General features: G+C 35.8%; 1 protein-coding gene across 1 annotated transcript in view; it reads right to left on the bottom strand.

The window, feature by feature from the left end:
- The window catches only part of LOC122798844 (lipocalin-like), a 90,885-nt gene that overhangs the window by 15,147 nt on the left and 51,110 nt on the right, over positions 1 to 24,628 (bottom strand). The window contains exons 5-6 of the mRNA XM_044067968.1: positions 14,392 to 14,496; positions 13,096 to 13,124 (exon numbers count right to left, since the gene is read on the bottom strand). Of these exons, the coding sequence (XP_043923903.1) occupies positions 13,096 to 13,124; positions 14,392 to 14,496 (134 nt within the window). The remainder of the gene's footprint in view (positions 1 to 13,095; positions 13,125 to 14,391; positions 14,497 to 24,628) is intronic.

The following is a 24,628-nucleotide window of genomic DNA, read 5'->3' on the forward strand; positions in this document are numbered from 1 at the left end:
TATAATCCGATATTAATAGTAAAATTGTTGAAACCAACTGAAAGCGACAAAAGTATTGCTAGATTAGTAAAGATTGTACTGTGCTTCTACCACTAAGCCCATAAGACGTCCTGTAATAATAGCTGGAGAAGTCTTCTTGCCTTCTATATTATAATTCTCATTAAGCAAGAAGAGGTACCTGATATTCCCAGTAGATATCCAACCAGCCTTTAGGCAATTAGCACACCCCAGGCCTGTGGTACTATATCTGACCCATCATGTTGTTAGCAGATGAGACTTCCTCAGTTCAGTGAACTGTCAGCTTAGGAGGTATAGTTAACATTCTTCATCTAAAACACAGGGGTAAAAAATTAGGGCCCCCAAATCCCAGCAATAGATCCAAGCATTGTTTCCAGTGATAAGCCTGATGGAACATGTGTGTCCTGAATAATGGAGAGCGCCTCCCAGGGGCTAAAAGACTCTGGATGAGTACAGAGGGACAAAACTGCCCTGTAACCCTGTTAGATTTCAATGTCAGGCAGCCAGAGAAAACTGGGTTAAAGAAAACCCAGAGGCATGTGCCATACTGTCACTCGTCTTGTGTATATTCAATTAGATGATGAGGCTGGGTGTTCGTTTAAATATTTTATTACATACAAACATCAGGCTGGAGAAAGGTAACATTAAACTTAAATGAACTAATGAACTGACTGACTACTACAAACATGCATGCTTACACCTTGGTTGCTCACTACAAAATGGCACCTCAGTACTTATATGCATGTGCCCACAGACTCTTAAAGGAACATACACACACTGATCTACATCCTCCTCTAACTAGTTGGTCATATAAATAAACAATGACAATCATATGAGCATGCAAATTATACAAATATATTCAAATGACAATCATGTCCAGATTGTCGTGTATTTGAGAGCAGGTCTTGAGATATGACCTGACCTTGTAATGTAATAATTAGAACTGGGTTTAACAACAAGAAAAGTCACTGGGAAATGTTCTTCTTGAGGACTTTCAGGGATAGTTTCAGGAAAGAGGAACATCTGGCGAGATGTTCTGTGGAACAGGAACATTAAACAAATCACTCTGAGTATTAGAGTAATTCTTACAAGCAAAATGTTGCAACACTGACTTGGACACCGGGTAGTAAGTACTCAATGATGTACAATCTCGATTCTTCACACAACTGTTTCACAAGTCCTATTCGGTCAAATCCTTTTGCGGTCTATATCCTCACTCTCTCTCCTTCTTTTAATAATTCAGAGGTTTGCTGGTTTTATCATAGTAAGACTTTTGGGGCAAGTGCTCTTTTAGGAGTTAAGCTTTTACTGTTTTGTTGTTTTTAACTCATGAAACTAGCAAATTCTTACTGATTGGTAGTGTGGTTCTGGTTTGTCTCGACATTAACCTCTGGGCAGGCAAACCAAGATTTCTCCAACAGCTGTTTTGCACATTGAACTGCACGTTCTGCCAAGACATTTGATTGTGGGTATTCATGACTACTCATAACATGAACAGAGTCCTACACTTCAGCAAATTTCTTGAACTGCTGACTTGTAAACTGTGCAACATTGTCAGAAATGACTTTGTGCAGACTACCATAGACAGAAAAATGTCTCTTCAACTTAGTAATGACAGTACTGGACGTGAGATTAGGAAGTAGGCCAATGTTGAATCAATTTGAATAAGAGTCTACTAACACCAAGTAATACTGACCACTCCATTCGGAAATGTCTGTAGCTACTGCTGACCAAGGCAGTTCAGGAGTCTGGCTTAGCTTTAATGGTTCTTTTTGCTGATGCAGTTTAGCACTATTACTAACAGAAAGAGATTTCTTTCTCAGTAACTTTTGACATAGAAGGCCAAAATATTACTCTTCTTGCCCTTATTTTGATAGAATCAGTTCCTGGATAGGCAAGATGCAACATTTTAATATACTCTTGTTGCAAGGATTTTGGAACAATCACTTTTGACCTTTCATGATAATACTATCTTTCATCAAAATCTCATCTCTGTAAAGAAAATACTGATGCAGATCTGGTGGCAAAGAAGACTGCTTTGGCAGCCATCCTTGACTGATAAAGTGGTTGAGCATCTGGAGAATTGGATCTGAAGCTGTGTGAGTTCTAAGCTCATCAAGACATGTGGAAGAAAATTTTCTTACATCCATGACTTCAACATCAGGTTTCTTATTTTCATACTGTTCGGTGTTTTTTTTCTGGGCAATCTGGATAAAGTATCAGCAAGATAAAGAAGATTGCCTTTTGTGTAAACCAAGTGAAAATTATATTTTTCCAATTTCAACACCATGCATTGCAATCTCACAGATGCAACATGCATAGACTTTTTCAAAATAGTGACCAAAGGTTGGTGGTCAGTCTCACTTTGGATAGGTTGTCCATAAATATAATCATGGAACTTCAAACATGCAAACACAATTGCCAAGAGCTCTTTATCTGAGCATACTGCATCTCAGTTTGGGTTAAAGGTCTAGATGCATAGGCTACTGATTTACCCCCTTGATGATTGCACCAAGACCAAACTTCAAAGCATCACAAGAAAGAGTTACTGGTTTGTGAACATCATAATAAATGAAAGCTGGTGGACTTGACAATTCTCTGTTTCAGAACATCAAATTCTCTAGGGTATTGTTCTGACCAGGACAAAGGTTCTCGGAGTGGTGCTCAAAGTGCGTTCAGATCTGGAATAAACTTGCCTAAATAATTGACCATGCCAAGAAAATTTTGTAAGGAAGTGACATTGTCTGGATCTGGCATCTCAAGAATTAAAGATTGCTTGGAAGGATCTGGACGTAAGCCTGAACTAATAAACAAATGACCTACACAAGTAACTTCCTGTAGCCTGAATTTGCATTTCTGGGGATTCAGCTTAAGATTCACTTCATGAGCATGTTCCAGAACTTTCCTGAAGTTTCTATCATGTTCAACTTCACCATTGTTTGCTACAAGAATATCATCTACTATAATAGCCCATGGATAGCCAGAAAAAAAATTTGTTCCATTTTACGATTAAAGTCTTCACTGACAGAACTTATCCCAAATGGTATTCTCAAAAATCTGTACCTTCCAAATGGTGTACTGAAAGTAGTTAGCAAAGAAGATTTTCAGTCAGCAAAATTTGCCAAAATTAACTTTTTGCATCTAAGACAGAAAAAACAGTGGCATTTGGCATAAGAGCAGCAACTTATTTGACTGTATGCAGTGGACAAGGGGGTCATTTTACTTCTTTGTTCATATCTCTAGGATCAATACATATTCTGATATCATCTGAACTTTTCTTATGAGTTACCACCATGGAGGATACCCATTCAGTTAGTTCTTTTACAGGACAAATTACTCCTAGACATACCATTCTCTCTAGCTCAGGTTTAACGCTGCCTTGTAAGGCTACTGGAATTTTCCTTGCTGATCTGATGACTGGGCTTACTTCAGGGTCTAACTTTGTGGAGTACACAACTGGGAGTTTGGCTAACTTGTCTTTGAAATGATCAGCATAGTCAGAAAAAACAGTGTGTGATATTTTCATTGTTACATGTGCTTACACGGTGGACTTCTGCATTAAATGAAAGTAGTGCCCTTTTCAAACCGTCTCTGAGGCCTATCAATGACTCTACATGCCTTTTGACTATGTAAAATTGCAAGTCATAGCTGTTCCTGGCAGAGTAACATGAAAACACTACTGAGCCTTCACAGTTTGAATTTCTTCACCACCAGAAGCAACAAGTTTCGCACACTTTGCCAGATCAACCTTCTCACCAGAACTTACTTTTGCACACATTTCTGCTGACATAAGATTGCAGTTTGAGCAAGTATCAACTTTGAGCTCTACAGGTCTCCCTATTAATTAGAACAGTACAAAATACTTCTTTCTTTGCCCACAAATCTACCGCACTGACTTTCACCAAACATAGACCCACCATCAACATAAAAAGAAGTTTGGTCGCAGTTTTCTAGTTCATCAACTCGCCTCTTGGAATGTTCTCTTTTACTAAAAGAATGTGCCCCTTTTGATTTACAGAACCTTTTGAAATGATTCCACTGTTACATGTGTGGCACTGCTGGCCGAAAGCTAAGCACCTTTCTCTCTTTTGGGCTCATGGCTACCTCCACAATTATGTGAGTTGACTACGAAGCTTGCCACAGGTTTTGCTGACTCACCCCACTGCTTCACTGAGCATGCTGAAGATTTTGCTGGAGCTGCCCTCGAACTTGCTAGAAAGGTTTGGGGTTTCACTGAAGCAGCCATAACCTTAGGCCTGCATCTTTTAGCCATGAGCTGCATACCATCAACAATGGCACTGGAAGACACTGAAAACATGTATTTCTCATTTGTAACCATATTCATGTGCTTTTCTGTGAGCTCGTATATCTGCCAAATCTCTATGGCCTTATTCAAAACTAAATCACTGTCTTGAAGCAAAATCCTTCTCACTGCATCACCTTAAAAGACAGGCTTGCACATGATATTAATCAAATCATCTCTTAAATTGCCATATCTGCACATTTTTGCCTGGTTTCTCATGTCAGTTATATATAAGTATTGGTTGGTTAACAAAGAAGCCAAGAAAGAAGTTGCAATAGCAAAGAATAGGCCATCGGAGGCACTCTACCAACTTCTGTAAAGTGACTCAGCTAGTGGCACAAAGTTACTGTATCAGGTTGCAAGGCACAGACAAAAAGATAAAGTAGATAGTCAGACACCCTTCATAAGGGATGCTAGCAACAACCTGCTCACCAGTCCACAGGACATCAAAGGCAGATAAAAGTAGTATTTCCAGTAGCTTCTGAATTAAGAAAACCCCACAGAAGCTGTATTGCCCCAGAAACAGGCTACGATGAGAGAAAAGGAGGAGCCCACCCTAGAAGAAGTAAGAACAGCACTAAGGAAAAATGAAGTCAGGTAAAGCAGCAGGCTCAGATGAGGTCACAGCAGATATGATAAAGATTTTGGGTGAGATGGGGGAACTGGCTACTGAGGGTACTAATAGCAGTGTGGAGAGAAAGGCATATCCTAGATGACTGGAGAATAAGCATACTCATGCCAGTGTACAAAAACAAAGGAGACATCCACAACTGTGGGCAGTATAGAAGCATCAAACTCCTATCACATTCCATGTAACGTACGACAGGAGATGAGCAGTTTGGATTCAGATCAGGATGCAACACAACTGACCTGATGTTTGCAGTGAAACACATATCTGAGAAGAAGGTAGAGATGAGGAGAGAGTCCAACCGGGAATTCCTAGACTTGGAGAAAGCATATGACAAGCTCCCAAGAAAGCTGATCTGGGCAGTACTGTGGTGGTTTGAAGTCCCAGACACATTGCACATAGCCTTCACTAATTCTACCAAAGACCCAATGACTCAAGTATGAACAGTGTTCAGCCTCAAACAGGGGTTCCCAGTAGGAGTGGGTGTACACCAGTGTTCAGCTCTGAGCTTACTTCTGTTCATAATGGTGATGGACTATATTAGCAAACAGGTTGGAGGGGACAGATCAACAAAGTTGCTGTATGCAAACAATGTGGCATTGCAGGCAGAGTCTGAGTTAGAACTTCAGCAAAGGATAGAGGAATGGAATGCAAAACTGAAGGCACATGGGATAAACTAAGCACAGATAAGATGGTGGTAATGGCAGCAAACTGGGAAAATCAGAAGAAGCGGAGAATAGAGACAGAAGGGAAGATAGTGGAACAGGTAAACAGATTCAAGTATCTGGAAGGAGTGGTTGAGGAGAAGTGTAGTCTGAATGAAGAGGTCAAAGCTAGAATCAGAGGGGCTTCAGCCAACTGGCATAGAGTATCAGGTGTAGTCTATGACAGAAGAATGCCAAAGAAGCTGAAAAGTAAGGTGTACAAGACAGCAGTGCAACCAGTACTACTGTATGGTACAGAAACCTGGGAGTAAAGGCAGAACAGTTGAAGAAGCTAGAAGTTATGGAAATGTGAGAAGGTTGGTAGGATGCACACTGTGGGACCGATGAAGAAATGAGGACAAAAGAGCAGAAGCTAAAGTAGCTCCAATTGCAGAAAAGATCAAACAAAACAGATTACGGAGGTTTGGACACGTGCAGAAAAGCAGAAGACAATCTGGTGAGGAAGATTTGGGACAGACAAGAAGAAGGTAAGAGGAAGCGAAGAAGTCCAGCAAAGAGGTGGATGGATTGTGTGAAAGAAGATCTGCGACAGTTGGGCATGAGTGATGAAGAAAGAAGGCAGGAATGTTGCACTGAATCAAGAGAGTTGGCAAAGGTTAACACAATACCCTGACCCCATGTAGAAAAAATGGGAAAAAGGGGGCTGATGATGATGATCTCAAGTCAGTTATATATGCTGCAAAAATATCACCAAGCTTTTTATCTCTTGTGTAAAATATGTGCCTTTCCATTGTAATATTAACTTGGGGGTTACACATTTCTCTAAATTTACATTTTAAGCATTCAGGGTCTTCCTAGGTTAGAGTCAGTACCACAATATGGCCGTTTTCCCCCTCCTCTACATACACAGGTGGGGCATACACAAATGAATGCTTTCTTTCAATGGTTTCTGAACCAGCTAAATTAGGAAGAATAAATGCACTTGTATGTGCATCTTTGTGAGAAAAATAAGCATGTATGAAAATATCAGTCTTGTTCAAACACACTCCAATTTTCAGAAACATTATTATCAAATACAAGTGGTGCAGGTCTGCGAAATCCTGCCATGCCAACAAAATGCCCTTGTAATTATGTATAAGCATACACACCAGGTACTCAAAAAATATTCAACTGCACTATAAACTCTTTCAAATGACCTTATTCTGTGAAATAACTATACTGTAATATTGCACAAACTTGCAAACACTTTGGATATTTCAAATAGCTTTAGATAATATGAAAAAGAAGTACTTGGTGAAAAAATATGGTTATTTTCTCTTTTTCATACATTTTATGCAATTTGGAAATTATTTCAAGTACTTCTATAAGCATTTTGAGTATTTTTAAAAATAAATCATAGTTTTGAACATTTTGTTTAATTAGAAAGTCATTTTAAATGCTTTTAATGCTTTGTTTTATATTTGAGTAAAAAATCATTTAAACGAGTTTTAGTACCTGGATTTATCTTTCTGACCTGTTTGTGAGTCTTTTAAGCAAGGGTAATCCACTCCTGTATATTCCTCCAACTGTAACCACATGCCTGACTGAATATCATAATGTCAACAGTCATTAAGCACATGGAGAGGGCAGAAGCAGCCCAGCAGGGGGTATATAACTAAGAGACCAGAAGGTGGGATTACCAGGTCACAGACCTGGTATTATTGGGTTTGGTTCCTTCAACTGAAAATACATTTCTGGATAAGCATCAAAAACCCTTTGAAGTTACAGAAAGTGTAAGAGAAGGAAATTGTCATGCTAGACAAATGGGTAAACTATATCAGGTATAAATTTACCACTTAAAGTCCTTAAGTCATGGAAAAGAACAGACACTGCCGTCATCAGACTAAAAGCTGACATGACAGCATAGAAAAGAACAAGGGCTGTTATCCAAAGGTGGTGGTAAATTATATCATGGAAAACATTCTGGGTGACACAGTCAATCATAAGCCATATATATATATATATATATATATATATATATATATATATATATATATATATATATATATATCTGAGACTGAAAGGGCAGTTGAAGTAGCGATGAAATAATACAGCTAGGCCTTCTCAAGGAGTCTAAAAGTGAGTGGAGAAGCTGGAAAGCCTCTAGATTTACATTTTAAACAATTCCATGATGCCAATCCAGATTGCTTGAAAGGTTATATTTTAGAGAAAGTAAATGTGGAACTGAGGGAATATGGTGAAATAAAGGATAGGTTGTTATATAAAGAAACATTGTTTATTTTAAAATATAAAACTTTGGAATCCTTTGGATTAATTATGGAATATAATTGGAAATACTTGATTAATTGCACCTGTTTTGTTGCTTTATTGCTTTTTAATTGTGGAATTATATAAGGGGTGAACTTTTTGGGTGTTTTACTCTTTGAAGGCATTTGAGCAGAGGCGGCAAATCTGATGAATAAATGTTTATCAGTTCTGTTGATTGTTTATTTTACTATAGCATTTAAAAACCCTGCTACTACTGCTTGATCTGAAGAAGTCTTACTAATGAAAGTGATCATCAGAATTACCTTCAATAAAGATTTGAAAAATTAGTCTTCTTTGTTATCATAATTACTTTCACCTGCCTTGGAGTTTTCTTTTAAAAGAGAGTTCAATAACCTTCGCTCTTCATTCAGAATTGAATATCTGGTCATTATTCTTCATCTGAACTGCTATCATTGGGCATATCCTTCTCTCTTTCTCTCTCTCTCTCTATATATATGTATATATATATATATGTGTATGTGTGTGTGTGTGTGTGTGTCTAAATATGGATATAGATACAGACACATTTATATAGATAGCTACATAACCATATACATATATCTATAAATTGAAGACATATATGTCCAAATATTGGACACAAATAATGGAGTGCAATAAAATATTTATTTGGTACTTAGTTACAAAGCAAAATATTTTTATCACCACTCTGTTTATCATCAAAACTCAACAGCATTCACCCCGTGTAGCTACTCACCTTAATTTGCTAACATTTCTATCAACTAAGAAAACAAATACTCTACACACACACACACACACACACACACACACACACACACACACAAGTGCACGCTTACTCCCCATAAATCAGCTAAAACCATATAAATCAAACCCCTAAATACAAATTTACAAAATTTAGAGCCTCCAAATTAAAATAAGCTAATAAAAACAAAAAAAAAAATTATAACCAGAACAAGCACGTTGGAAAAGGGCATTACCAACAGAAAGACACAGTTTGAAAAATCTACACTAAATTAGATCAAGGTAACTGAAAAATTAAATATGAAATATAAAACTAAGGATTAGAAATGTTAACTTATGCATAGTTAAATGGATCTAGCACTGGTTAACAGAGTGAAGACAAATGGTGAATATACTGCACAATAAATCTGACTGGAGAACTGTTAGTAATGGTGCTCCTCAGGGTCTGTGCTTGGTCTTTTTTTTAATTGCATATTGTTTTTTTCATGTTTTCCATCTTGCTGTCACTGGGTTGCTAAGTAGTCAGATAAAAAACACGGATCCATTGTTTTCTATCCTGTACAGAAGATATGAAATATTTGAATAAGTGCTTATGTTTCACTGTGGTCAGAAAAACGTACCTTCTTATAAATGTTAACAATTACAAAAGTATGCACTTTGGTCCACTTAAACTTGAGTCTGTGGCTTTGATAGCATAAGATTTTATTTATTTAACATTTAATCATGTAAGTCCAACTTGGAACAAAGCCAATTTTCAGCGGAGGCCCAGGGAGAAACACTCCAGATGCATGTCAGTCCATAGATCAGTAAAGGCCATGGTATATTTACATATCAAGAACCATCTTTTCAGTGGAAAATGTTTCTTCTGTAAGAATTAATGCACTAAGGATGACAGGCCTGTTAAATCCGTACATTCAGGGCTCATACTACCTTTAATAATACTGTACAAATCTTGTATCAGATACATTACTGAGTGCAATGTTATGCTGAAACTCAAGAGAATTCACTAAGAAGATAGGTGACTGCACAGACATGGTTTATCGAAAAGATCTGCACTATTAGGCCTTTACTGCGTGGGGCACAGCTAAGTCAAATGCAGGTTATGGTTGGAGTTTAGAATAATCAAATTTTTATTGCTTTAAGGCTGCAGTAATCTAACTCTTCAAAAGTATTGTTTTCTTCTCTGTGGGGTTAAAACATGCAAGGAAAGCAGTTTTATGAGCCCATCTGTAGCAACATGCAGAAATAAATTCACTTGAACAGTAAGAAGTTGCAAAACCATTCTTTTCTTTAAACAGTAGCAGGATCAACTGTTAGGTCCTGAGGGAGTTTTGAAGTATTGCAAGCAGTTTGTCCTACATTGGCTATTACACCTGAATGTAGGTATAACCTAAACTGTGGGACATTTTATATATATATATATATATATATATATTTATATATTTATATATATATATATATATATATATATATATATATATATTTATATATATGTATATATACTTACACGGATTAAAAAAATACTAATAAACATTTTTGCATTCAGGTAATGCATAATAGATTCATAGGTAAGTAGTAGGCTAGCTGCCCTTGGGGGCCATATTAATCCTAGCTCTTTCCCTTTTGATGATTGAATTATTCTATCTCGTTTGGTATTAGATTGGCCTTACCCACACCATGGATGATAATTATTTATTATTCCCAATGAGAACTGGGATCATGCCATAGATAATTTGGGGGGCCCATGCATGGGATAAAGCATTTAGGATCTGTGTCTGTCCATTAGCAGTACAGGGGACAATCCTGGGGTACATTTTCTAATACTCAAACAGATCCAATTTGTGCTTGAATATGGACATGGCTGATCTTTGTTTTATGTGTAAGCAGGAGTTTATTCCAGAACATTGGTATCCTCTGTGAGATGCACCACCCCCTCCAAACCATTTTGTTGATGGTGCAGGAAAAGCTTACATCTCTAGACAGAGAATTTCTGATTACATTTTTCTTGTTGATGTGCTGTAGGGTCCATAAATATTGGGTTGGAGGATGACTTTAATGTCAGACACAGGTCACCACTTAGCAGTCTGTAGGATACAGGTATTTGAGTCATTCCCTTTAGGATATGTTTAGGCCTTGTATCATTTAAGTAAGGTATCTGTGTGGGAATTTCAGTTGTGGCATGTGTCTGGACAGATACATACCAAAAGATGCATTATGGTCAGTGATAGCAAATGAGGTCTGAGTAAAGTGAGACAGTGACATCTCTAGATCTAGACACAATCCCTTTGTTTATTATCTGTGCAATATAAAAAGGACCTTCTTCAGATAATGGAAACATGTTAGTCAAAATTTAGGTCACTGACCACAACTTCCCAAATCTTGAACATTTGGGTCATCTCTTAGGGCTATATTGTCAGTGTGGTAGTTCCCCAGGATCTTAATGCATTTTTTTTTTATTTTTTTTTATTTTCAGTCCATGATTTTGGCATGAGTTATTTGTTTGGTGATGATGACTATGGCTTTTTATTTCATGTATTAGACTGTAGATAAGTGACTGTTAGGGCTGTAATGGTCACACAGACTGTACAAAATAAGAGCATCATATTGGCGAGGCCTACTAGAGCTCATTTGACACTGGGTTATAATTATTGTTTGAAACCTCTCGAAAGAAAAGACATCATAATAATTAACAATGAAAGGGATCAATGTTTCTATTGCTCATTGACCTACAGCTTATAGATAAACCAATTCGATGAGCAGAACTCGATGAACATGAACTCCGCAGTCAATGATTTCTATAGGAGGTCACTGCTGTTGCAGCAGAACTTGATGAACGTGAACTCCGCAGTCACTGATTTCTATAGGAGGTCACTGCTGTTGCAGCAGAACTTGATGAACGTGAACTCCGCAGTCACTGATTTATATAGGAGGTCACTGCTGTTGCACTTTGTGCCATCAGTGACTTTTCTTTTGAGTGACTTCTTCCTTCTTTGTCTTTGTGAAATAGTGCATTTTGTATATATTGGGGGAGGTATATGGAGGGGTGTAAGGAGGCATTGAGTTTTTTTTTGTTAACAGCTGTGCTCAATGAGTTGGTTTCTTGTGAAGTTGTAACAACTCGTAATGGAAACAACAGATCTATTTATTCTATATTCATTTATTGTATTTTATCAGAATTGTTTTATTCAACATTATTTTGTCAGTTATGTTTATGTTTATTATAGCTGCTATAATGCTTCACCCCTGAGTTCCAAAAATACAACTCAACAAGGTCTCACCTCATGTGGAAATAAAATTTTAAGTGTTTTTGCAGGGGGCAAGTCCATTGCACCTTACACCCCATGGTTTTTATATACATCACTTCCGTGGTCACAGAAAGACTGAATCTCTGTCAGTATAAACTGCAAAAATATTGATTTCCCTTGCAGAAAACAATGATCATGGAGATTAGCATCAGGCAGCTGACGTTGAGGAGAAGGAAACATGCATGTCATACTAAAGGAGGAGCAAGAATCCTGTGTAGTAGAATATGCCATTTGTATGAAATGTTGATGCTATATTGTAGTCATTAGTTGTACTAGATAAGGGCACACATACTCAGTGCTTTGATCCACATTGGTTTATTTTTATTTATGTAGTTCATCTTTTATCTTTGAGCCACAGAATTTGGCACAGCCATGTGAAAGCAAGAAGTTAGCTGATCCCTAAACTGTGTCACAAATGGTTCTCATGTGTTGGCACAAAATACCACAGATGAGCTAAATATAATGCAGTATCCTTGAAAGGAAAGTCATCCAGTTATTGGCTACTTCCAAGTTCTAAAAAATGACCACTTTAAAGCATCTTAACTCAAAAAGCAGAGAGATGAAACACTAACCCCAGGATTGCAATTTACAAGATATCTGAAGCTACATGACTCCTGTTTAGATAAGCCCCAGTGTAGTCATAGCTGCACCTTTCCAGAGGGAAATCAGGAATGCTTTTTGGGTTAACTGACCTGCTAAGCATCACAAAACAGAAAAAATGAGAATTGACTGAATCATACTCAGCACTAAAGGGAAAAGATAATTGGAAGATTACTGAATGCTACCTCACCATAGAATGTCTAAATAAGTGTTTCACTTCCTGCACTCACAGTCTTGTCTCTTTTCTCCTCTGTCTCTCTTAAGGAACTACAATTACCTTTGCTGATAATTTCCCATGGCAGCACTACATTTATAAGGATCATCAGATGTTCCACTTATGCCTTTTTAGCTGTACACCATGTCTTAATAAACTGCTTCCAAACTGTAACTAACATATTTCACTCTGATGTCATCTGGAGTTATGACATCGTACTTAACGAGTGCTTCATGTACTTATGCTATGCACAGTTTTTAGATCAAACACCTTATGCTGCTGATTCCATTTTGGCAACTTTATAATGAAGAAAACGTGAAAATATTTGTACTTACACTTGTATTTGATGGTGGACTGCATTCTCCTGTAATGTAAAAAAAAAAAAAAATCAAATTAAAAAACTTTAGGTGACAAGGCATTATAAATGCCAATTGCTCTTGAGGCTACTTTAAAAATAGAAAATAAACGAATTCAAAAACTGGTGTTATAGATTTTTATAACATTTTGTAGATGTATGTTTAGTAAACTAGAATGGGAAGAATATTTTCCATTTCCATTCTGTTCATTTGTAACTATGAGATCATTTTAATGTGTTACAAATATAATCCTTATATTTTGGAATGACATGGCAGTACTCTGTCACTATGAAGCTGCTTCAGGTTAGCCACATGGTTGCATGAGGCAAGATCCAGCAAGTCCCAAACCATGGAGCTAAAAGTAATCTAACTCTTCAAAAGTATTGTTTTCAATAAAATCAACGTTTACAACTCTTACCTTTGAAACAGCAGCAGAGGGATTTGCTCAAAATAGGTAAGAAACAGAATATGGGAAGTGAGAGAGAAAATAGCTATACCACAACGTTTTGATCTGAAGATACAGATCTGTGATTTAGTTTATGCGAGTCCTATTTTAATCTGCCTTGTTTCAGCAAGTAATACACGATCCCAGTGATGCAGTGGGGGCATTACATAACACGAGTGTACAATATACACACATTCATTATGCATGCACACACACACACACACATTTTTGTATATGGTATATATATATATATATATATATATATATATATATATATATATATATATATATATATATACACATGTAGATATACATACACATGTACACAAATACATACTCAGATTTGCGAGAATGCACACACACTTATTTGCAATTGCACATAGACATCAATTGTGCCTACACAAATCTATACACTTGCAATGCACACACATATTTATATATAATACAAACACAAACATGCAGGTCCACATGTGCACATGTATGTGAACTCGCTGAAATGGAGCAAACATCTCACTTCTGCAGCAAGAATGACCCTTGCCTGGTTTGGGAATATAATTCAGCCTGCATTTCCCAGATGGCTAAAACTTGTACTGCGTGCCCTGGTGTTGAGGGCAGGCATACTAGTTAAGGTGTTTACCTTGTAACATAAGGAGCAAGGTTTGCTTATTAAATGGGATAAGTGGTTTGGCTTAAGATGGCCTAAAACTGGTTTATGAAACTATGTCACCTTCTATACCTTTCATGAGAATATTGGACTTGGCCTACATTTTAGAAACTGGTGGTACAGAGCTTCTAAATCTTTAAACAGTGATACATATCTGCAGTATTACCTCTTTTCTTTGGTGAGAATACAATATTGGCTTTTGTTAAACCTTTCTTCAATGTATAATCTTCAAACTTGTCCACAGTGTCAGCACTTATATCTCGGGTCCTTGCTGCAAAAGAAAATAAAATTACATTAAAGCTGTGACAGAAAATGTAAAAAAAAAAAAAATGTACATGGATACCTTGTGCTACGGACCATGCTATTTCGATTAACAAGAACTACAAGAGTTTTCATATCTAAACAGTTATCCTGAAGGAGTACAATTTTAATGAAAGGATCATGAAAGCAAACTGAGCTGGTGTGTTTAGTTATTTATTCTTCATATTTTCCATAAAACATAATCCCAGCTGCAGAAATATCTTACAACCCATTTGTATTGTTTGAAGATTCCATTTGCTTCCCCTATCAAGCATGTACTTTGAGACATGCAACAGTAAGACATTTCACCACATGGTGGCACATCAATTTAGCATTAAGTTCCCCAAGCCTGTGTGGGTTTCTTATCAACATGTGCTGCATGTAGTTAATGCAACTGTTTGAATGCAAGAGAATGTTATTATAACCCTGTTATTCCATGTGGCTGGCTTACTATTGATGGATACTGTTATGTTTTTTTAACTTTTGCCAACACTTCAGACTCTGTGATGCTTGTTTTTTTGATACAGTTTCTGCAAGTATGCCCCTATAATACTTAAAAGCCTACTGCTAATTTTACTAAACCTAACTGTTTTTGAAATATATTATCAGCAGTCAGCACAAATGGTGGACTATAAGAAGATTTTTATTACATGCCTATAGTTTTTCTGGGGCCGACTTACTGTTCAGGGACAGTGTATTTTTTCTAATTTTTTCTTTATGATAATTGCCCTTATTTTGTTTTCTGTGTGCATGCTTTTTATTTCTTTTTTTTTTTTTTCAAAAATTTCTTTATTGCATTTTTCAATAATAAACACACACAAGAACACTATAAGCCACAGATATGTTACATCTATGAAGTAAAAACAAACACAAAAAAAGGAAAAACAGAACTAACACGAGCTAACTAACTATATACAAATGATACATACAGTTTACAAGAAGTCATGTTTTTAGCCAACTACTACAATAGATATATAAAGGCAGGTAAAATCAGATCTCACTTAGAAATGAGGAAGACAGGTTAGGAATTGGTCAATAGACTGGGGTGATACTAATGAAGCGTCATTACCACATAACCCGTTATAAGAACTATAGTGCTTAACTTGTGAGATATAATGCAATTAGGGATCAGACAAAATACTAATCTAAAGATACTAGGTGTTTTTATCACTTAAGAATGACATCAAGCAGGTAATGCCAGTAATTGTGGTAGTATTTTTTTTTAGTGGTTGAGTACATTAATTTGTGGGAACGAATATACTTAATTACTAAGTTGCTAAATTCTTCCCATGTGAGAGGGAATGTGATTAACCAGTTTTTTTGTAATGTAGAACTTTATGAGTGTACATATTGTGATAATACCTGGTTTAGAATTTTTGAGAACTTGTTCATGTTAACGTGTAATATAGCAGTCTCCCATGATAATGTACTTTTTTTCGTATCCCATTTTTTCTAATCTAGCCCTTAGGGTGCACCAGAGGTCGTGTACCTTCTTACATTCCCACGACATGAACAATATCTGCAGTTTGATTGGGGCAATGCGGGCATATGGGTGAGAATTTGGAATTAAATTTACTAAGTTTCCTTGGAGTGAAATAGGCGTTATTATTTATCATTATCTGAGTGTACAACAACCTTTTGAAAGGAATAAACTTGACCGTATTTTCTACTACTACTTTTTTGGTTTGCTCATTAATCTGTAGGGATTTATCTTGCCAATAAGGTGAGAAAAGAATACAGCTCTGAAGTTTTCTATTCATTACCAGTTTATATGTTCTAGAAATTGTCTTGCCTTTAATAGCTAGGTTTTTAAGTATTAAATTAGCTAGGCTAATTTCCTGTATGTTGAAGTTATCTGATATGAATTTAGTGTTTATGAGATGGCATATCAAATTAAGGATGGTAGTCTAATTTTTGATGAGATTTAGCTGCTGTCTTATTTGTGAAATATTAGTTCCTTTCCATATGTAAATCTCCCAAATGTTAAGATTCCTTATTAAGGGGAATTTGTTCAGGTTAATTGGTTGGTTATTTATTAATAAATTAGCTGCAGTGATACAGCGGTAGCATTGTTGCCTCACAGCAAGAGGTTCTCCTGTTCGATTCACGGCTGGAGTGCCTTCTGTGTACAGTCTGCATGTCCACCCCATGGTTGAGTGCCCTCCGAAAGACATGCGTGAATGGGCGTGCCTTTGCTGAAGGTTGGGCGTCAGACTGGCAACTCGGCACCATAAAAAAATCGACTGCCAATCATTACCAGACTGGAGTTCCGCTGTGGTGACCCCTAACCAGGAAAAGCCGAAAGGACAAACATTTATTAATAGATTAGGATTTAAATGAAAGGGCTGTAGAGGAAGGGAATGGCTTTAGAAAGTTGGATTGACTTGAATAATTTTTGGGTAACTAAAATCATATGTTTAATTAGAGGATGTAAGTTTTTGACGCAGACAGACTTTGGGTTAATTTCTTAGAACAGCAGCATTTTTGGATTGAAGCCAAGAGTTTTAAGTTGTTCATACTGGATATTAATCCATAGATGCAACCAATTTGCAGATCTAGAATCAAAGTTTATTATCTGAATTAATTTATATAAAGTGATAATGCTATGACATAGTTTAAGAACTGGCAATCCCACTTCCCCTTTAGTTTTTGAAAGCATGAGCTTATCATATTTGTTTCTAGTAGATAAGGCTTTTTCTGCATCTATAAAGAATTTATTGGGGATAACAGAGAAGGTGGCATTTAAATAGAAGAGAATTCTTGGGAGCACATTCATCTTAACTATGCTAGCTTTGGAAAGTAGAGAGATATTTATATTCTTCCATCTATTTATGTCATCTCCTATAACAGACCAAGTCCGTAATAAAGTTTTGATAATTTCATTGAGGTTGGGGGTGTAAATTGTACCTAAATATTTTAATTGATATCTAATCTTGAACTCACTCACAGGGAAATAGGATGCCATGTGTCCCAATGGATTAAGGGGAAGAGATGGGATATATTTAAGTTTAGCTTATAGTTGGAAATCTCTGAGAATCTGTTTATGGCATTTATGATTTTCAGAAGATCTGATGTGGGAAGTTGCAGGTAGATATTTAAATCATCAGCAAAGGCCGAGTAAAATAACTTGATGTTAAAGATTTTTGGGATGTGGTGAAAAGTTTTTTGAGATATATACATATATATATATATATATATATATATATAGGAGCAGGGGTTCTAAGTATAGGTTAAAAAGATAAGATGAAAGCGGGCAGCCTTGCCTTGTTCCATTTGAGATGGGGATGGGTTTGGTTCTGAAGTTATTTATTTGGCTAGAGGTAGAGGCTTTTTGATAGTCTTGACAATGTTAACAAAATTCAGAGGTATTCCAAACCTAAGCATTGTAGTAAACAGGAAGTTTAAGTTGACTCTATCAAACACTTTGCTGGCATTAGCAGTAATGACATATCTGGGGTGTTTATCTTTATTGAGGAGCCTGATATTAGTATCTAGAAGAAGGGTGTTGTCGCAAGTTTGTCTATTTGTCATAAAGCCCATTTGGTCATTGGAGATGATACAGGGAAGAATACTTTTCAATCCGTTTGCAAGGATATGAGCCAGAATCTTGATGCCAGTGTTTATCAGGGCTATTGGCCTATAATTAGCTGGGTCTATAGGGTCTGAGTTAGGCTTATGTATAAGAATTGTTTTAGAGTTGTTTATGTAATTGTCGGTTATCCCATTTTGTATTATGTAGTTGTAGACTATGTATTTTTGAAACAGGTAGTATGAATATTTTATAAAATTCAGATGTATAACCATCTGTGCCTGGAGATTTATCTGGTTTTAATTTATCACATTTTATTCTTCTTCTAATAGTAGTGGTGACTCCAAACGATTGCTCTGTTCTTGCATAAAATACTGATACTTGTCTGTCGAAGAAGGAAAGGATAAATTATATAGATTTTAATATATATATATATATATATATATATATATATATATATATATATCCTCAAATACATTAAGAATGTCTTGGTCTTCATGATTTACACTTCCTTCATAATGTATTTCCTTGATCCTCTGGGGTTCACTCTTTATATTAATAATCCTGGCTAACATTTTGGATGGTGTTTGTGCCCATTCTGAGTACTGATACAAGGTTCTTAATTCTAATAGGGAAATATTTTCTAGGTAGTGCAGATGTAGCTGCTTTCGCCAATCAATTATTTTACTTTCAAGTTCTTTTGTGTAACTTTGTTGTAGTTCTATTTCAGCAGTGGTAATTTGAGATTCAAGTGTATTTCTTTTTAAATCATGCAGCCTTTTATATTACAACACCTCTGAGAACAGCTTTGGTGGCTTCCCACTACTTGTCAAGAGTTATCTGGATGGATACAAGATCCTCATCAAGTTGATTTAGAATACTATTTATTTCTTGTGCTACTACTTTGTTCTGAATAATTTTCGGGTTTAATGTCCATTTATTAAAAGGTGAGGGTTTGATGTGTTGATGGAGAGGCTAATTTTTTGAGTGGTCTGAAATGGTTCTAGGAGCTACAGCATAACCCACTCTATATGATCTAACAGCTTGGGAAATTAAGAATGCATCAATCCTTGACCAGGACTTGTGTGCGGCTGAGAAGAAGGTATATCTGGATATTGTCTTATCATATTGATTATCATAAGGGTCAAAAAGATCATAGGTGTTTTGCAGTTCATCCATAGCAGAAGTGATACGTTGAGGTTGTTTGATGTGTTTTTGGGATCTAGCTTTGTCTGGGTTAACTAAAACATTCCAGTCCCCACCTAGGATGTAGAAGTGATTTGGATAATCACCCAAATAAGGTGCAATAATTAGCTATAAGGATGAAAATTTCAAATATCAGATATGTTGATTCGAACATGGGTAATATAAATTGATAAAGAGTAAGTGTTTATTTATAGTGTGGTGTTTACAAGTAAAAAGTGCCCATCTCCCATTAGGGTCTCTTTATGTGGAGATAATTTCACCTTAGAAAGATTCATTAATTATGATAGCGACCCCCTTAGAAGTGGAATTACCCCCTGCTGCGATTTGCTTGATCCATTTCATTTTCCAATCCGTATCCCAGAGTTGTGAGGTTAGATGGGTTTCTTGTAGGCAAGTTATTTTGGATTTACTCTGGTACATGATATGCATGATTAAATTTATTTTTCCCTGTCTGAGAACCCTTTAACATTCCAAGAATCTATTAGCATCATTTAACAGTGTGGTTTAAAAATATCCTTATAGTGGTAGGTGGATTTAAGTGAGTATATAAAAGTAAGGGTGTCTTTAGTTGGCTACTTGTGGAGAGAAACAATTTATGCTCAGTGACTTCTGGTCTCCTATCCCCCTTGCTGGTGCCTAACCTGTGAAATGAATTGAACATGACGTGTACGGTAAATGAAGGCTTGATAATGCAATAATAAAATGGATGAAAGAAGCAGAGGGATGTCGAAATTACCTATTTGGATCCAAATGTGGACAAACATCCGCATCATACCATACGGAGCAAGCCCCTTATGTCTGAGTTAAAAGGAAGGTTTAGTTTCTGACCTCTATTAAACTGTGTGTTTCAAGTTTAGTTGAAGAAAAGTAAAAGAAAAATGGAATATAACACTCGTTAATACAGTATTGCTATCTATAGAAAACTATATTCTGAAAATCAAGAAAATGTATACAGACATTATGGAAAAAACATATAATCCTTAGGTTATAGTAACGGGTTAATGACAGCAAACTCTATACAGCATTCTTTTAAAGATTAAAAGTATAAGAACTTGGAGCTAATGACAGGATGTAGCAGAGGAGAAGAAAACAAAAATAGAAACGCTAACACGGCTACTTTTCTTGTCTGATTAGAATCCTTATAAATAACGATAATTCTCACTTGAACTTATGTAATCATTTAGAGAGCTAGTTCAAGTGTTCAGGTAATGCAACATCTATTAGTGTCATCTTAGTTAGGCAATTATATAATATATAATTAAAATAAAAAAGAAAAAGGGAAACAATCTTGCAAAAAATGGCTAACTGGAAGGGCTACTTAACTAATCTCATAGGAAAAAAGATGTAAGAACACAGTTTGTTAGCCAGGTAAAAAAAAATCCTATGAATATTTGTATGTTACCCTATAGAATTTGTAATAATTGTTTCATTAGAAGACACAATACATAAATCAAGCCACAATATTTTCCCTCCTCTTCCTGAAGGGTGGGGATAGGGTCATAGATTTATGCACATTACAAACCGATTGATCTTACATTAGTGATCTCTAAATAACAGAAGCTTTTTTAATATAGGTGAACACAACCTTTTCCTTTAGTTTGAATAAGGATATTATATAAATAACCTGGTGCATTAGTAGTGTAAAGAAATGTCATTAGTTTCTTTATTTTATACTACTCTAGCGAAGTCAGATATTGTGGCATTCAAACTTTCAAGGCTATACAACTTTAAAATAATGATAAAAAAGTTATGGTTTAATTGGAAGTGCTGATTTTCAGGTACATATAATGTGAAGAACAATACCTTTTATGCACTTTTAACAGCTAATCTGTATGGAATGTGAGCTGCAGGGAGATGTGAATACACTAATTACTGTCTGTACCACATAACACAGACTGCAGCAAGTGATTAGCATAAAACTCATTTTCTTTTACAAACTGCAGAAGTGTTAAACATAGATTTTTAGAGTTCCACCTGGTGTAAATAGATTAAATCTTCAGGAAAGTAGTTGAAATAAGTATACCCAGCACTCGCAATGCATTTTTGCCATTTTGTCCATTCCCAGTAATGCACTGGGGCAATGATGTTTCTGATGACGTCTATGGGTTGAAATGTTGCTGCTGGCTTGTGGTTTTAAATGGAATTATGGGAAATAGAATGCTAAAATGTTAACAGACCTCATGGCCTTCACAGAACATTCAGAATTTTCATTTTAATATTAAAAGTATCTTAAGCAGAAATACCTCTAGAATAGCTGGAGCAACAGTCGTTTACCACTGGGCAGGTAAAATGAGTTTCTTCATGCTACATTTATTTTAAACAGTCTCAAAATTGTGGATTTTGAATCTTCAGGAGATTCAATGGATATTTTTTTCATTTTTTTTGGAAGAATATGAAGGTAGAGGAGTACTTCATCTAAAAACTTATATTATTTTCAATCAGGTAAGCACAATATTTACTCAGTTTCTGCCGGCTTTAATTTCAAGGGGTAAATCTTGAGTAATAGTTACTTTATATCCTCTCCAGGACAGATTTTTTTTGGTTTTATAAGCAGTCGGGATACTTTGTACATGTGCAGCATTTAATATCCTGATATAAATCTGCCTAGGATATTTGGATGTTTGTGTTCACCTTATAAATCTATGTGCTCTCTCTATTTTAATGTCCTCTAACAGATATTTGTTGCTTAGCAGGGAACTGAATATTTCTTTAATTATTGAGTTCAGCTGTGCACTTTCAAATGACTCTGGTATTCCTCTTATGATGAGATTATTTTGCCTGCTTCCTGCTTCTAAATCAACCATTTTTTGTTGCAGTTCTTTGACAGCATTAGTATTTGACTGTAGATTCTTTTTGAGATCATTTATTTTTAGTTTAATGTCCATAATTTTAGCTTCATTTTGTTGCAGCATAATTTGGTCCATATTTGTGCTGAAGGAAGCAAGTTTGCTTGAAAAAACTTGTATTTCTGTTTGAAGTGGTTACAAAGCACATTTAAAATCTTCTACTGATGATGCTTGTTCTTGTTTTGAACGAAGGTTTAGTTTAGTAGGTTCTATCAGAGATTTAGTTTTTTGCCTTTTGGAGGAAGTATCCTTTTCAGGGGTGGATATGGCTGACAGTTTAGTTTTTGTAGTAAGAGTTTCCATATTATCTGGCTGATTCTCCATCTGTAGTCTAGTGTCTAATATTTGCTTTTGAGGAAAAAGAGACAACAAGAATAGTTAGCATCAGTAAGTTCTGTAGTGAGCATCTTTCTTCTTTTATTCTTTTTTCTTGTCTTAGGGCCTGTGTGCCTGGCTGAATCCATACCATGCGGCTCTGAATGCAGTCTTCAATAAGTATATTTCTTATTATTTGGAAGGGTATCCGATAGAAATAAAGGTAAAAACCACTTGTATTTGCCTTCTTGTGTTAAATTCTGTTAGATTGTATAGTTTTACCATCGAGATGTGCAGGCTAGAAGTCAGATACAGTTTAAAGTTTAGGGAGCTGCACAGCTAGTGTGCTTACAGGCTGTCCACCATTTTGAATGGCATGTCTTTTATTTCTGGTTGTCTAGTAGGTTTGAAGGGCTGCTTATGAATTGGGTATCAGTGGATGTTTTAGTGATGGAATTATTGCTGTGGGGTAGTTGTATGGAATGGACTCGTATGATAGAGAATTTACAGTTTACAATCTATAATCCTTTAAAACAATGAATAATTTAAATAGTTATGCTTTGGGTGATTTATTAAAATATACATTTTTAAAAGAATGTGTGATACTCTAGTTACATATTTATTCAGCAGCATGGATAAAGATAGATTATTGATATGTTACTGTACCCCTAATATGGATGGATTCAGACATTCTAAGTTTTGAAAGCATTTGGCTGTTTAAATCAGAGAAACATTCTTTGCTTGGAAGACTAATTACCAGGTTATTAAATGAGAGAATCTCTCCTGCAATAACTACTCTTCACAGCTTTTTATTGAGATCTTGGATTTTTATGGTTTGAAGCAGTTAAAGATAATATACAAAACAAAGGAATGTTAAACTTCGACTTAACCAATCAATGTTGATTAATTACTAAGGTAGAAACTGATCTACCTTTAGGAATGTTGATCATAATTCATTATGCTTTATCATGGAAAATATAAAAAATATATTTAAATCCAGGAAGTAGTGTAATTATGAAAATTGATCATTGGTCCTTAAAAAAATTAAATAAATAAGGTTAAATGGAATTAAATACTTATGCTGGAAGATACTGAATGTGGTTGCACCATCTTGGACAGAATTTTGAGTAATGGGATAAAATTAAGAGCTAGGAATAGCATTCACAAAAAAATAATTAAATAAATAAACTGCCTTACAGGTGGGGTGAATCATTTTCTACAGAAGATAAACAGAGTATTTATTTTATTTATTTCATTTTTTTTTTAATTTTATTTGACATTTGTTTACTGGGAACATCCAACTGGGCATGCACCCATTTTCAGCAGTGGCCTAGGGAGAAAAGCTCCAGAAGTACATTAACAAGATTACAAATTTACATAGACAACAAAGATTGCCAAATTGGCAAAAAAGTGCAGATTATATATACATGAAAGAAAAAGCAAAAATGTTAGAACGCAATATATACAGACATTAATAAGCAATTGTGTTAGAACACAATATATACAGACTATAACTCAATCATTTTTACAGCAGACAGAAGCGATTTTTTTAAAAGAGAAAGGGTAGAGTAAAAATTTCATTGTAAAGGTATACTGACAGAAAGGACAGAAAGGAGGCTAAGTCATGAAGGGAAGTAGAATGGGACTAGAAAAAGTTCAGTAAGTCACAAAAGCACAAAGTCACCCCTCTAGCAAACCTGGCTCAACAGCACAAAGTCACCCCTCTAGCAAACCTGGCTCAATACGTTGAAGACTCCACCTTAATCTGCTCTGCCCCCACCCTCCAACAACTTTAGATCTAGACTCAAGAAGCCTTTGCATCCATCAACACCTGGTTAAACTCCCAAATAGTACTAAATCTTAAAAATACCCAACTTATGCTCTTTCATCCTTTCAAAGCAGCAGCACCTACTCCCCCATTCTCTATTTCTGCATTAGATAATACCCCTATCTTCCCAGTCACACAAACCAAATTACTAGGGTTCATTATTGACAATAATATGAAATTTGACAAATGCATAGCTCATACAATAACCAAAATCAACAAAAAACTTGGTACTCTCTACAGATGTAAAAACTTCCTAACCAGCAACAATAAAGTTACCCTAGCTCGTACCCGTCTTCTCTCTACTTTACTGTATGCTTCTCCTTTATGCTGATGACTTTGTAGTACACTGTTTAGGTCGCTCTCACACCAACATTCAATT

The sequence above is a fragment of the Protopterus annectens genome, chromosome 3.part1 (assembly GCF_019279795.1).
Source record: "Protopterus annectens isolate FY-2018-M chromosome 3.part1, PAN1.0, whole genome shotgun sequence".
NCBI lineage: Eukaryota > Metazoa > Chordata > Ceratodontiformes > Protopteridae > Protopterus > Protopterus annectens.